Raw genomic sequence first — 15,307 nt, 5'->3', positions numbered from 1 at the left:
TTCTTTCAACTCAACAGTTACTGACTATGTCCAGACACCCAGCATCTGACACACAAACAAAGCAAAATGAATTAGAACTGCCTCCCGTTTACTAAGATCTATGATGTCTAAGTCACCTGGGGGGTGGGGGGAGGGGAGGATGTGGGTGTGGTTCCTTAAAATGCAGATTCCTGGGCCCTGGAATTTGGGGTCAGGAGGTTGCAGCAGGACCTAGGAATCTGCACTTTGAGTAGGAAACAAGGGATTTTAGAACCACAGCTTAAAAAATGTTTATTTGATCTTCAAAGAAACTTATAAGGCAGGATGGCAGGCAGCCTCCCTGATGGCCCCTGCTGATCCTTGCCTCCTGGGGTCCATACCCTTGTGAAGTCCCTTTCCACAACGAATAATGGCAAAGCTGTGTAGCTGAGAGGATTCTATGGAAGCGACAGCAGGGCTTCCAAGTCTAGGTTGTAATAGGAGACACTCCAACCTCTGCCTGGCTCACTCTCAGCTGGCATGTCGTGAGGGCACTCAAGCAGCCCCTGGAGAGGGCCACTTGCAGAGGAACTGCAATGCCCAAGCGAGAGCTAGCACCTGTTCACTCACCGTCTGAGCACACCTTCTTGCCAGTGGATTCTCTAGCCCCAGGACAGCCTTCGGATGACTGCAGCCATGGCCCACAGCTTTAACTGCAACCTCAGAAGAGACCAAGGAGCCACAACCACCCAGTGAAGCCACTCCCACATTCCTGACCCACAGAGACTGTGAGATAAATGTTTATTATTTTAAGCCACTAAGTTTTGGTTGTTAGTAAGAGACAACAAATACAGGTAGATACTATTATGATCCTGTCCATTTTGCAGATAAGGAAACTGAGTCATTAAAGGGTCCTCAGGTCACCTAATAATAGAGTTTAATCCAGGCGAGGATGATTTCAAAGCCATTGCTTTTTTATCAATAACTATACCCTAGGGGACTGGAGAATGTCACAGACCATTAAAGAGATTAACTGTTTTACCCCTCCCACTGTTGGCCAAGGGTGATCCCTACAGTTCTAGGGTTTAGAGGGGTGGCTCTACCCTCTGGGTACCTTCGAAGAGGCACACACTCAATACCTGAGCCGTGGAGCTCTTGGCGTTGAGAGTGATTTCTAGAAAGGTCATGCCAACTGTCATGGGCCAAACAACCAGGTACAGTCTGGCTTTCTCATTCACCAGGAGGTGATGGGGAGTGGGGCTGCTGGCCCAACACAGCAACTCAACTAGGAGGAAGAGAAGGTGGGAAGAGGAAGAAGTGGGAAGCAAGGGCAGCAGAAACCTGAGGTCAGGCCGGCACTGGGAGTGGGCCCTGCCATCTCCTCTGGCAGATGGAACCTCCTAACCTGGAAGTGCAAGTCTGACCATAACATCCCCCTGCTTCATACTGCCCATGGCTCCTCAGGTCCCTCAGGAGAAAGGCCTATTTCCCAGCATGCCGCGGGGGGCTTCAAGATCTTACCTTGTCCCTCTTCCTCTCTCCATCCTCACCTCAAATTCCAGCCTCCTTTGCTTTTGTTCCCCCATGGCCCTGTCCCACGTCTTGCCAGCTATTCCTTCTGCCCGCCTCTTATGCTTCTCTTCCAACTCTAATTGTCTTTCAGGGGTCAGCTGAAATGCCTCCTCCTCCAGGGAGCCTTCCTGGACCCCACTACTCATGCTCTCATGGGGTTTCCACCGTTTAAGCACTAAGCACACAGCAGGTACTCAATCCAAACTTATTACCTGAATGAACTGTCACCAAACCGCCCCCCAGCTCAGCTCTCTCCTCTCCTCTGTCCCCTGATCTAAACCTGCCTCTGCCTGCAAGGCCTTCCCTGTTCTCTCATTTCTCCCTGGTCTCTCCACTGCCGCTTTCCCATGGTCCTTAGCTCAGAATTCCACATTTCTGTGTTTTTGCTGAATTTTCCACTCCAGATGGGTAGCAACTGCAGACACAGTGTCCACACCAAAGCTAATTGTCCGGAGGGAGCTCTGGTTCCCACACCCCAAGGGCACCTATTCCCACAGGCTCTCAGGTCACGTGTGTGTGTGTGCCATCAGATGAGGCTTCCTCTTCCAGCCTGCCCCTCCTCCACCCCTGCTGCCACACTGTGGGGATTTCTGACTTCTGACCCCCAGAGCTGCAAAAAAGTGTCCACAGGGCCTGTCCTTCACTTTACTTTGGAGCAATTAATTATCCTAACCAAGGGGGAGGTCACTAATCATTTAATTCTCCCTGCAAGGATGTGTGGAAAAACTGGGGTGATCAGAAGGTTTCCAGACAAAGAGGAAAGGTCTGTCTTGGGATGCCACATGCCCTTGCCTCCCGGGTGAGTAATATTCAGTGCTACTTCGGAAACTCGCCTGACATTACTGGTTGAGGAAGAAAACAAACCTCCTGCAGCGTGACGCATAGAGACTCACCATCACGGGGTGAAGGAACCCAGCCCCCGCTCATGAAAACAGTAAGTAATACTGAGCCCTTACATGCCACACACTGTCTTATGTGCTTTACATGCATTGTTATTTCTGATAATGACCTTTTGAGTTGGCTGCTGTGATACCCCCATTTTACAGATGAGGAGACTGAGGCCCTAGTTATACAGGCACTGCTGTGTTGGTGACCAGGGAGCCCCTCATGGCATTTTTTCATCAGGAAGCCGGAGGCACCTGCCACTCACACACCCCACTGAGGTGGGCACAGCTGGTATACTGACTGGTCTCAGGGCCATGGCCTGTGGCCTCCAACTGGGGCAGGGCACAGTCTTGGCTCCTCAGATCTAGACCCAGCATCTAACCAGCTTCCACCTGTTGCAATGAGTGGAAAGTGGATTCCAGTCCTTCCATCTTCCTCTGTTGGAGCCCACAGCACAGTCACAGCCGAGATGTCCACCGGACCCAGGCAGCTGGCACAGGTACAGACAGAGGCAAACCGTGCTCATGTGTCCTAACAGGGGCAGCCACTCCTCAACTAGCTGTTGTCATGTTGGGAGCTGGGCCCAGTAACCTCGAGTTTTAATGGAATTAAAACATTCTTTAACACTATACACAAAAATAAACTCAAAATGGATCAAAGACCTAAGTGTAAGACCAGACACTATAAAACTCTTAGGAGAAGACATAGGCAGAACACTCTGACATAAATTACAGCAATATCGCTTTTGAATCCTCTCCTAGAGTAATGGAAATAAAAACAAAAATAAACAAATGGGACCTAATTAAACTCAAAAGCTTTTGCATAGCAAAGGAAACCATAAACAAAACGAAAAGATAACCCACAGGAGGAAATATCTGTGAAGTACTACCAACAAGGGATTAATTTCCAAAATTTACAAACAGCTCATACAGTTCAGTATCAGAAAAACAAACAACCCAATCAAAAAATGGGCAGAAGACCTAAGTAGATATTTCTCCAAAGAAGACATACAGATGGCCAACAGGCACATGAAAAGATGCTCAATGTCACTAATTATTGGGAAAATGCAAATCAAAACTACAAGGAGATATCACCTCACACCAGTCAGAATGGCCATCATCAAAAAGTCTACAAACAATAAATGCTGGAGAGGGTGTGGAGAAAAGGGCACCTTCCTACACTGTTGGTGGGAATGTAAATCGGTGCAGCCACTATGGAGAACAGTATGGAGATTTCTTAAGAAACTAAAAAACAGAGCTACCACATTATCCAGCAATCCCACTCCTGGGCATATATCCAGAGAAAAACATGGTTCAAATGGATATAAGCACTCCAATGTTTGTTGCAATGCTGTTTACAATAGCCAAGACATGGGAACAACCTAAATGTCCAACAGATGACTAGATAAACTGTGGCGCGTATATACAATGAAATATTACTCATCCATAAAAAGGAATGAAATGATGCCGTTCGCAGCAACATGCGTAGACCTGGAGATTATTATGCTAAGTGAAGCAAGCCAGACAGAGAAAGACATGTATCACTTATATGCAGAATCTAAAAAAATGATATAATTGAACTTATTTACAAAACAGAGACATACAGACTTAGAGAATGAGCTTATGATTACCAGAGGGGAAGGGAGCGGGGAGAGATAGACTGGGAGTTTGGGACTGAATGTACACACTGCTATATTTAAGAGAGATAACCAACAAGAACCTACTGAATAGCATGGGGAACTCTGCTCAATACTCCATAATAACCTAAGTGGGAAAACAATTTGAAAAAGAATAGACACATGTATAACTGACTTTGCTGTGCACCTAAAAATAACAACACTGTTAATCAGCTATACCCCAGTATTACATGAAAATTTAAAAAGAACATATACATACAAAAAAAAAAATCATGGTTTTTACCTGACAAGCCCTTATATTTTAATGGTGGCGAATGAATTTTAAAAACCAGCTTTTAAAAATACCATTTTGTAAAATACTCAAGGGCAGATCTGACCCCCAATCTGCAGCCCCAACTCCAGAACAAAGCAAACAGGACACCCAGACATTATTATACAATTCTGTATTGAGTGACGCGTTTATTACAGAACGTGTTCCTTTTGTTTTTGTTTTTTTTTTAATTTAAACAAGGTTCATCACTCTCTCATAGAAACGGTTTTGTGGGGTTTTGTTCTGTTTACCGTTACAGGACGTGAACCCGACAAAGTTGTTCACAGGTCTGCTAGCTTTAAGTACAACAGGATTTTCCATGTTCGAAAGACTATATGCTAAGTGCTTAATCAAATCCCGTCACATAAAAGCCAGATTTAGTCCTTTAAGAACTGCAGTCTGCATGTAAGCCTGGATTTCAGTGTTGTGTGGCTTTCAACAGTGAAAAGTGGTGTGTCTCCCATGATTGCCTTAGTTGGGACAGGGCGGTGGTGGCTAAAAGGAGATGTTTTCATTTGTTCCAGATTTGATTACTCTGAAAATTGGTCACTGTTTCCTATTGTCAAAATATAAAAATACCTTCATCTGGATAAAAATGTATACAGTGGAAAACTCTTCAATGCATAGCCTGGGTTTATGGAAAAGGAGGTTTTCCAGCAGGGTCTGCGTTGTTCTTTATGACTGGTGTGGAGACTACAGCCTGGGCTGGGTGCATGAGAGTTGAGATTTCTGAACGGCCCTCAACTGATCCCTTCTGCTCACTGGAATTTGCCGGCCTGGGTTTCAAGATATTTGCTCCATCCTTGAAATCCCTGTCAACCATCTCTCCCTCTGGTACTGGGTTGGCACCATGACGACCACCTTTTCATTGTCATTCTGGATGGAGCTGATATGGCTGCTGTGATAGCCCCATTTTACAGACGGAGAGACTGAGGCCCTAGTTATACAGCTAGGACAGGGGCACTGCTGTGTTGTTGACACAATATGGTGACCGGTCCATCCAGATTGGGAGCTCTCCCTCTAAAAACCAAGGTGATAAAGACACCGGAGGGAGGGCTTCTCTGAGTTGGGGTGCTGAGTCTTTGTTCTCAAAAAGGTCACGTGTTAGAAGACAGGAGGCTGGACTTGGAGACGGATGTGGTGGTCATGCTGCAGTGAACTCAAACCTTTGAGCTTCATTCTGCACAAACCTGGAGGTGCAGACGCTTTCCAGAAAGCACCAGGGTCAACTTGAGAAGGAAGATGATGAGAGGGGAGTTGGGGGTCTCTAGTCTGATGAACCTATTTTTTGGTGTGGGGTGCTGAGCTGGGTGCTTGTGGGATGACCAACACTGTTATTTTCTTAAAACACAAGGAGAGGAAGATGGCAGCCACAGTCTTGCTCTGGAAAGCCAGTAGGGAAACTTCCCATGCTGTGGCCACAATTCAGGTTGAGGAATGGCATCACTCTGGTTCAAGTGCCACCCTCTAAACTCTCGCCCCGGTACCAGGCTTTCCAAAGGATCTGGAAGCACGTCTTGCCTTACAGGTGGATGAGATGGAGATCCACCCGCTGTGGTCCACAGGTTCCTGACGAGAGGGAGTGTAAGCAGTTTGTTTTGTACCATGTTACAGCTCAGAGAGGATGGTTGGCCACAGCCCACGTCTCTACAACACTTACAACAGCACAGGACATCTGTGTTATCCAGGTTGCAAAACAGACCACCAGAATGAAACACACCCTCACGGCATCGAAGTTTTCCTTTAGAGTCTTTTGGACTTTCTCTTTTCAACATGGTTTCTGGAAGGGCAGTAGCAATGCAATGTGTCTCACAGACAGACGTGGAAAAAAAAAAACCCGCAGTTCAAAGGTTATCTAAATTTTGGTCAGTCTTATAGTGTTTTGTGATGGCTTTGAACAATTGTCTCCTTTTAATCTCATCTAGTGGCAAAAAAAAGACACAACTTCAGTGTATACTTCGCAACAGTTGTGACAGCATCCTGATTTTATAACTCTCTGTTAATATCAAAACAGCATTAGCTGGGAATAAATTCCAAAGGATCCTTTATTAAAATATCTAAAAGTGGTCTATAAATATTTATTTTTCTAAAAGAGTTTGGAGCTTCCAACTGAAAATGTGGCTCCACTTTGCTTCTGCGTCTGGTAGAGAGGCCAGCAGGGAGAAGATGGTGCTCCCTGGGGAAGGGGGAGCTGTAAAGAGGCAGCAGGGGCTCCGGCCCTACCTGCTCACTCATGACTTCATAGAGCTCGGATTACAACAAAAGCGGAAAACGGCGGGACCGTTACGCTGCTGTCCTTCCGGGGCCCTGTCCTGTCTGGGAGAGTTGGTGGCCACCGGGTGCGCCCCTCGCCTCCACCTTCAGAACTCCCACTCCAGGGCCTCCTCCCGATTGGCAGCCCGCTCCAGCCGGTAGATGATGCTGTTCAGGTTGGCCATCTTCTCGTGCCGCCGCTGCAAGTTGGGGTTCACCTTGGTGCTGGGGTGCAAGGCCCCAGTCGTGTCGGCGGTAGGGCTGGCACTCGGCACCTTGGCAGGGAGGGTGCTGGGTGGGGATGGGGAGATGGGGGCTGAGGAGGAAGGGACAGGCGACACGGACATCATGAGGCCCGGCGAGGAGGCGGCTGAGGGCGAGTTCAGCGACACCTCCAGGCTGCAGCGGGAGGACTCTGAGGCTGACTTAAAGCTTAGGGGGTCTGGGTGTAGCCGCTCCCCGCCCTCACTCTCCGGGAGAGGGTGCAGCGAGGGGCAGGCCGGGGTGGTCCCGCCTGGGAGGAGGAGCCCTGGGGCTGCTTTGGGGAGTCCGTCGTCACCCAGAGGGTCAGGATGCACCTCTTGGGGGGAGCCTTGGCCTTTGTCCGGCTCCTTTGAGTCCTGGCTGCCGGCTTGTTCCTCAGCCTCCTCAGTCTGTTCCTGCTTAATCCTCACTGGAGTCTTGTCCTGGGAAGTCAGGTGGGTGACGCTCTCCTCGGGAGCCTCCTGAAGCTTTAGTTCCTTCACCGTAGGCTTCTGGTCCTCGGCCTCCGAGTCGGGGCTCTGTGGGGTGGGGTCTGGGTGGGAATGGCCTGGCGGTAGGATGCCAGGACCCCCACTGGGGTCGAGGTCTGGTTCCTCTTGGGTCCCCTCCACCAACATCTCCCGGCGCATCCGGGACCTGGGGCAGAGACGGTGGTGAGCAAGGTGCTGGAGTGGACAGCTAACCCAGGAGTCAAACCCAGTGAGTGGCCCTGTAACCTCACCCACTTCCCGGGGGGGGGGGGGGGGGGGGCGGGGCTCACTATGCATAAGCTTCTTCACATGCAGCATCCTAGTAAGCCCTCTCAACAACTCCAGATGGTGGGCTATCATCATCCCCACTCCAGAGGAGGAAACAGGCTCAGAGATGCTGGGTGATATGCCCCAGTTTCACAGCTGGTAAGTGGCAGAACCAGGACTTGAACTCAGGACTGTTGGATTCCAGAGCTCACAATCCAGCCCTGTGCGGTCTAGTGCAGCAGCCACTGGTTACACGTGGCTCTCTCATTGTTAACAGTTGTTATACTGACTGCATGTGGAAATGGTTGCATTTGTAAAAGTGTTAGTGGCTCAGTCGTGCCCGACTCTTTGCGACCCCATGGACTGCAGCCCACCAGCCTCCTGTGTCCATGAGATTTTCCAGGCAAGGATGCTGGAGTGGGTTGCCATTTCCTTCTCCAGGGGATCTTCCCAACCCAGCGATTGAACCTGGGTCTCCTGTACTGCAGGCATATTCTTTACCGACTGAGCTACAAGGGAAGCCCTGCATTTGTATATACTGGGCTAAATAAAATATGCGTGTGTGCTTAGTCATGTCTGACTCTTTGCAACCCTAGGGACTATAGCCCACTAGGCTCCTCTGTCTGTGGGATTCTCTAGGCAAGAATACTGGAGTGGGTACTATTACATTAATTTCATCTGTCTCTTTTTGTTTAGTTTTATTTTTAAATTTTTCTTCAACGTGGCTACTAGAAAATTGTATATTATATATGTGGCTTTCGTTGTATTTCTATTGGACAGTGGTGCTCTAGAGCATTTCTCAAAGTCAAAAGCAGAGAACAACTTGTCTAGGTCACCAAGGCACACAGAGGCAGAGCTGGGCCCAGACCCTGGGTACACTGAATTCCAGTCCAGAACCCATCCTCTCTTCACTTCAGTGGCCTCCCTTTTGTCAGAGGGAAACGTGGTCTCATTTATTATGTTTTAGGGCAGGAAAGGCTAGGATGGGTTTAACTTCATTAATTATTTCCCTAATAGCACGAGGTCCAGAGAGGTCAAGTCAGTTGTCCAAGATCATAGAGTGATAGGACTTTTTAAGTATCTTCAATGCTGTATCCTTCTTTAATTGATGACATCATATATTATTATTTATAATAATAAAGTACATGTTACTGATATAAAATAAACTTATAAATTTCATTGATAAAGATCATAATGATTAGTGCTTATCACATACCAGATGCTGGACCAAGCACTTTGTGCAGATTATTTTTCATAATGACCTTATGAGGGGGAGACTAGTCTCATGCCCACCAACAAAGATGACAAGGCTCAGAGAGGCACAGGGACTGCCGTGGTCACAGAGCTGGCAAGCAGTGCAGTTGGGCTCAGAACCCAGCTGTCTGCCTACACTCTCCTGCCTCCCTGCCCAGGTCGGGGATGGGGCTCCATCCCAGGATCCTGAGCCCGGAGGGACTATCAGCGGTGATCGGGTTCACTTTCGTCTCTCAGTTCCTAATCCTTCCACAAAGGTGGCCTTGCCCACCTCTCAGGAGACCCTGTCTTCTCCTTTAGTACCCTCTAGAGGGAAGAGTTGGTGGGACCAGGGGAGTGCTGGGTGTTTTTTGGGATGGCTCACTTGCCTGAAGCTTTATCATTAGAACTTCCAAACTGTGGGTAAAATATAAATATCTGGCTAATAGTCATTTATACCATAGTAAAAATTAGTCTTTTTCATCAATTCTTGACTCCCTAATCTATAGCAAGTCCTTCCAAGTAAGTTTTTCTCAAAACATCCTATTGTTCACTTTTCCCAGAGCTCACTGCAGTGTGTAATGATACATTACTATAAGAACTCATTTAATAGTGACCATTCCTGCTGGTCTGTGAGAGATGCTAAGGACTTTACCTCATTCTCTTTGGTACCTGGGACAGAGAAGATGTTCAATAAACATTTACTAAATGAAGCAATGTATTCTTCTATAATTATAGCTCTTTGAGAGTGTTTTTTTTGGGGGAGTGGAATTCTCTCTACTCCCTCAAAGCCCAGCTGAAATGCCACCTCTCTATCTAAATTTCCCCTAGGTAGAATTCCCTTTTCCCTTAGTTCCTTATTCCTTCTTGTTTTCACAGCATTTATTAGGTTGTCATGAAATTATCTGGTTTGTGATCTTAAACTCTCTAAGAGCAGGGATGATGGCTCTGAACCCCCGTATCTCCCAATCCTGGCTCCCTGTGCATACATGGCAAATATTAACTGAAATAAATATGCTGGATTATAATGGAGGGATACATTCCTGTGGGAAACAAGAGGGGAGAGAATGTCTGGAAGCGAAGGAAGGTGTGAGGCTTTAAGGACCTATATCATCTGCCGTTTGGCAGGTTCTGGGTCTGAGCAAGCTATAAGCAGTATTTTACAATGTGTTCATGCCTGTAGTTTTTCATTTGATCCTCAATTCAGCATTGTGGAGTAAATTTTAAGTTCCTTATCTGTAAAATAGGGATGAGACTCAGAAAGGTACAGTGATTTGCCCAACAACACACAGCCAAGGTGGGATTTGAACTCAGGTCTGTGTGATGCCCATGCCTGGGCTCTGGAGAGAGATTTCAGGTGTTCCATCCTTCTAGGTTCCTCCCTCCTCTTCTCTCAGGGATCAAGAGACTCTCTTTTCTGGCACCACAGGGGCATCAGAGACATTTCTTGCTCAGGAGGCTTGGTGGGGAGTGCCTCAAGAGGGATGGCCCTTGAAATCGCGTCAAGCCTTCTCTTCAGTGTTCTCAGGAAGCCCTTCTGCGGTCTCCTTGGGAACCATACACCCAGTCAGTGCCCCGAGGCAGCCAGCCCCCTGCAGGTCAGCTGCTCCGAGGATGAGGGACTGGTGAGTGGGAGGAGGCACCACTTTCCTTAGGGATCACCCACTCCCTGAGGTGGGTAGAGCCTGAGGGGCTGCCACAAGGGTTTCCTTCACCCTCAGGAGTGGGAAAGGCAGGAGCCCCAGACCAGGGCACTGACACAAAACTCAGTGGGTAGTTAGGGTGCCTCAGGCCTGTGTCCCAAACACAATCCCCTGTCCCTTTGTAGAGGCAGACGCGGAGCAAGCTGGTGAAGTCACAACAAAGGCAGCGACAACAGTGTCGTCAGCACCCACCACCTCCTATGTGCCGGGTTATTTTCCGTAAGTATGTTAGCCGCATCAAATCCTCAACGCAACTCTATGAAATAGATCCCATTATAATTCTCATTTTACAGGTTAGAAGACCGAGGCTCTGGGAGGTGAAGTCACTTGCCCAGGCCGCACAAGATGAAAACTGTCGAGCTGGAATTTACATCCGGGTTTGCCTACGTTATAAAGCTCAACACCTAGAAATATGGCCACCTCGTTTCCCAGAGGCCATGATGGGCTCCCTCCAGGCCCCGGGATGAGGAAGCAGAGGGTGCCGGCTGAGACCCCTGCCCACCCTCCCAGGGGCCACCAGGCACCCTACCCCCCATCCCTACCTGTAGTTGTGGAACCAGTTGATGACGGTGTTGGTCTTGAGGTTGAGCTGGAAGGAGAGGAGCTCAATGGTCTGCTGGGAGGGGTAGGGCTCCAGCTGGTAGGCCTTCCTCAGCGCCTCCTTCTCTTCGGGGGCCAGCACCACTCGGGGCTTCTTGATCTGCAGGAGGCTCAGGTCTTGGGGCTGCAGGCAGGGGCTGGGGCACTCGGAGCGGGTAGCTGGAGACTCACTGTCTGAGCCAGTGCTGATGAGGCCGTACCTGCGTTTCAGGTAGGCTGGGGCGGGGGGAGGGAGGGAGGAAGGGCTGAGAGGGGCCAACTAGAGGCTCCCCTGAACCGAGGAGGGATCTCAAGCTGAACTGAGCACCAGCCAGCTGTCCTCAGAGCCCCTGTGCCCCAAACATGGGGACCCCGGCCCGGCCTCAGCCTTTTCTCCTTCCATGCCCTCCTCGTGAGACGGGAGCCGCTCGCCTGCCCACACCTGGTCATTAACACGCTAACTGTTAACATGTGTGGAGCGCTGCCCTCACAGACAGAAAGTACTCCAAAAAGGGGGTTCTGCAGCATTCTCGATTGTCAGAAGTGTCCCTGAATTTCACCAGTGTTTTGGAGGGCAGGGGGAAGTAATTTTAGTTTTTTCTTTCCTGTTTTCACAGCTTTCTCTGGAGCCGTCTGTGGAGTCTGTGGGTTCAGTGCGGTGGTACAGATGCAGAAAGTGGTGCAGAGTCTTTCGCCCTTGGCCCCTGCCAGGCTCCAGGACGTTAATTTTAAATGAACGTAGTAACTGCATGATGCATCTCAGCCTCAAATCATCAAAATGTGTGTGCATTGGGCGGGGGGAAGCCCACCTCAGAATGGAGGAAGTAAGGTATTGGGTCCCATTTAATCCTCACACCAATGCCCTGAGGTAGATGCTATGACTCTTACTTTCAGATGAAGTGGAATGAGGCACAGAGAAGGGAAGTAACTTGCCCAAGATCACACAGCCAGCAAGCGGCAGGACAAGTTCCAACGTACAGCTGTCTGATGCCAACAGCCAGACTCGGCCCTGCCCCACGTGCCGCTTATAGCCTGGCTTGACCCTGGGCCCTCGTCATGACTTAGTGCCCCAGCTGACAACTTTCCAACTCCTCAAGTCTCCTCTCCCAACTGGATTTTGAGCTTTCTTAGACCCAGGAATCCCTTACACACAAAGCATGAGACTGGCTGGGCCACAAAGCAGGTGCTCAGTGCCAGTTCAATTTTTCAGGGAGATAAAATCCTATCAGACAATGTAAGAACCTGCGATTTCTTGTCCGGTCTTGTTAGGGGGGCAGTTATCATTTGCTGGGTCAATTCTGTGCTTTGTTGCGTAGAATCCAGATGATGGGCAAAGGGGGTAATATAATAGGACTCTGATGCAGAGGATGGAGAGATCAGAGAGAGAGGGGGCTTGAGGAATATGCAGGAGACTCTGGAGTGGCTATGGGTTTGTGGAAGGATGCTGAGAGAGACGGTGTATTGGAATTTTCAGGGGAAAAGTATTAAACATTTTAATGGCTCACGTTCCGTGGAATGGCTATTTCTTGCAGCCTACACTAGGCTAAGACTGGACCACTGGGACCCTGGGTTTATTTGGGTTAGAACCAGATACGGTTCCAATGGGAAAACCTGAGGCCAGACCCAGAGTTCCCAGGGCTTACCTTTCTTCTCCAGCTTCTTCATGTCTCTCAGCTTCTCCACGTTGTGGGGGTCGTTGAGCCACAGCTGCATGCGCACAAAGGGCTCCCGGCCCTTCAGGCTCAGCTTGTGCCAGGGCTTGGGTCGGGAGAGAAGGTCAGACACGGAGCCCTGGGTCAGCCCTAGGATGCTCTCCCCGAAGAGCCGCTGCCCTGGGGACAGGGGAGGAGGGGGACGACCTGTTACCCCAGGCTGGGCACAGGTGCTCCCGGGAGAGACAAGGGACAGGCAGAAACCAGGGAATGTCTCCACTAACTCAGCAGGGAGGACCAGACACATTGGGGGACCCATGCCTGTGTGCATCTGGGGAACTTTCTGCAGAACAGGAGATGGGGGCAGGCAGATAGCTGCCAAACAAAAATGCTGTCATGATTCAGATGTTATTCACTCCTAGGGGATCCCTGACATTGTCTGCAAACTTCATGTGCACAAATAAGTATCACCTTGTCAGACAGTAATTTGACAGATTCTATCAAAATTTCAATATGCAAGCCCTCTGATCCAGCAATTCCACTGCCTGGGATTTCTCCTCCAGTTGTACTTGCCCAAGGGCACAAAGACGCATGTGGATGTGGTTTCAGAGGCAGCAGGAAATTGGGAACAAGCAAAATGCTCATCAGCTGCATAAAAAATGTGGGGCATCCATGGCCTGAAAACTTTTGCAACAGTGACAAAGACTGCAGGTGGGCTATTCATTCTAAGGCAGAAGAGGGTCCGCAGAAGAGTGTAAGTTTTTCAAAAGCAAGTGGAAGGACAGCCTGTGTGTAATTTCATCTATCTAGAAACAAGAAGAGAAGAAACTAGGTGAACATACAATTTTGTATGTGTTCAGAAAATATCAAAGATACAGAAAAACTGTGGCGTATGACTGGGAGGTTAGGGGAGATTTTACTTGTTTACACTTTAACTTTTTTTTTTCTGTACTGTTTGGCATTTTCAAATAGTGATACCTTATTTTTATTATAAAAATTGTAGTGAAAAGTTGAGGTTTGTGTGCATGACTTGACTCCCATCTGAGACGTGGAGGAGTTTGTAATTCAAAAAATTAAAGAATCCAGATTTCTCCCTTGGGCCCCCAGCATTGGATGAGGACTGAGTTATCTGAGAATAACTCGGAATAACTGCGAATCTTCCTGGGATTCTCTAAGTCCTCCTGGAAGGAAGTTTTGAAAGTTGTGGGCTAAGTACTTTAGGAGGACAGCATACTGACCTCCCTGCTGTCCACTCTAGAGACCCAGTTCAGAGTCAGATGCCTCCCAGGGAGCCCTGGGTGGCCCAGGGCTGAGCAGCACCTGCAGAAGGGACCCCAGTGCCTGGGATCTCACCATGGCTCTTTCCTTAAGGCAAGGGGGAGCCAAGCAGGGCAAGAGGCAGCACCCCTGACTCCCGGTACCCTGTACCTAGGTTGTTGTCTGTGAGGACCTCTTTGACCCTCTTGGTGATGGAGTACGTGTCCAGCTCGGGGGACATGGCCACAATCTCCTGGATGCCCCCTGTGGTCTGGCTGCCCGAGTAAATCTTCCCACTCAGTGATGAGCTGGAGCGTCCCTCTGGCTGCTGGTTCTCCTTGCTGCTCTCCAGTGTCAGACTCAGGGGCTCCTGGGAGCTCTTCTCCAGTGGCTCCGTGGGACTAGGGGGTGGGGATGGCGAGGACCTTGGTTCAGTGGGACTGACTGTGGGCCGCAGAGAGACAGAGAAGGCAGTTACTGCAATCTGGCATAGACATGCATGGTTTGGGCAGGCTTGTTTGTTACAGCCAAGAGTTAGCAACAATCCACTTTGCAACTACCACAGTAAAATCTCAGGTAGGGACCATCCTGGCTGTGAAAACCAGTAGATGAAAGTTGGAGGAGGAAAAAGATATCCACCTAGTCCCAAAGTATCTCCCCACAGGATACTTACTAAGTACAAAGGGAAAAACAGTAACTTTACAAGTACAGTTGTCTGCCAACACCACCTCAATCTAGTGATTGAAGTTAGCACCTCCAATCACAGGACAAATCAACAGCTGGTGACTCCTGATATGATGGACTGAGAAGGACAGAGCAACATTTCTGGGACATTTCTGCCCAAAGTGCACAGCTTGACTCTAACCACAAGGGAACATCAGACAAAGTTGAACTGAGCATCAGTCTATAACATAACTGGCTTCCAGTTTTCACAAACGTCAAAACTAAAAAACTTTAGAGAGAGGCAGAAGAACTGTCCAAATTGAAAGAGACTAAAGAGACATGATGACTAAGTACAAGTGATCCTGAATTTGACCTGGACAGGGAAAGATAAAATTATATAAAGGTGATTATTGGGACAACTGAAGAAACTTGGAATATAGATGGTGGGTTACACAGTAGTATTGTATTATTGTAAAATTTCTCATTCTTGCTAAATACTTTGAAATATTTAGGGGTAAAGGGGCATGATATCTTCAATTAATCTCTTAAATGGTTGAGAGAAAGAGCACAAATATGGCAAAATTAACAACTGGTGAATCAGTATG

The 15,307-nt window shown here is 48.6% G+C and overlaps 1 protein-coding gene and 1 long non-coding RNA gene across 7 annotated transcripts in view; one reads left to right on the top strand and one right to left on the bottom strand.

Annotated features, from left to right (window-relative positions):
• Nucleotides 1-1,560: 1,560 nt before the first annotated feature.
• Nucleotides 1,561-6,238, top strand: LOC139176737 (uncharacterized). Its single transcript, XR_011561173.1, has 2 exons — nt 1,561-1,720; nt 2,243-6,238. It is a non-coding gene; the product is annotated as an uncharacterized lncRNA (long non-coding RNA).
• CUX2 (cut like homeobox 2) overlaps nt 4,478-15,307 on the bottom strand; it is a 277,570-nt gene continuing 266,740 nt past the window's right edge. For all 6 annotated transcript variants that reach the window (XM_070769549.1, XM_019977959.2, XM_070769548.1 and 3 more), the window contains 4 exons: nt 14,211-14,483; nt 12,774-12,962; nt 11,094-11,367; nt 4,478-7,514 (listed from right to left, as the gene is read on the bottom strand). In XM_070769549.1, the coding sequence (XP_070625650.1) occupies nt 6,722-7,514; nt 11,094-11,367; nt 12,774-12,962; nt 14,211-14,483 (1,529 nt within the window). In that variant the 3' untranslated portion in view covers nt 4,478-6,721. The remainder of the gene's footprint in view (nt 7,515-11,093; nt 11,368-12,773; nt 12,963-14,210; nt 14,484-15,307) is intronic.

Source organism: Bos indicus, chromosome 17 (assembly GCF_029378745.1).
Source record: "Bos indicus isolate NIAB-ARS_2022 breed Sahiwal x Tharparkar chromosome 17, NIAB-ARS_B.indTharparkar_mat_pri_1.0, whole genome shotgun sequence".
NCBI classification, from domain to species: domain Eukaryota; kingdom Metazoa; phylum Chordata; class Mammalia; order Artiodactyla; family Bovidae; genus Bos; species Bos indicus.
The sequence above is the reverse complement of the archived record's forward strand: the minus strand, read 5'-3'. Positions and strand labels throughout refer to the sequence as shown.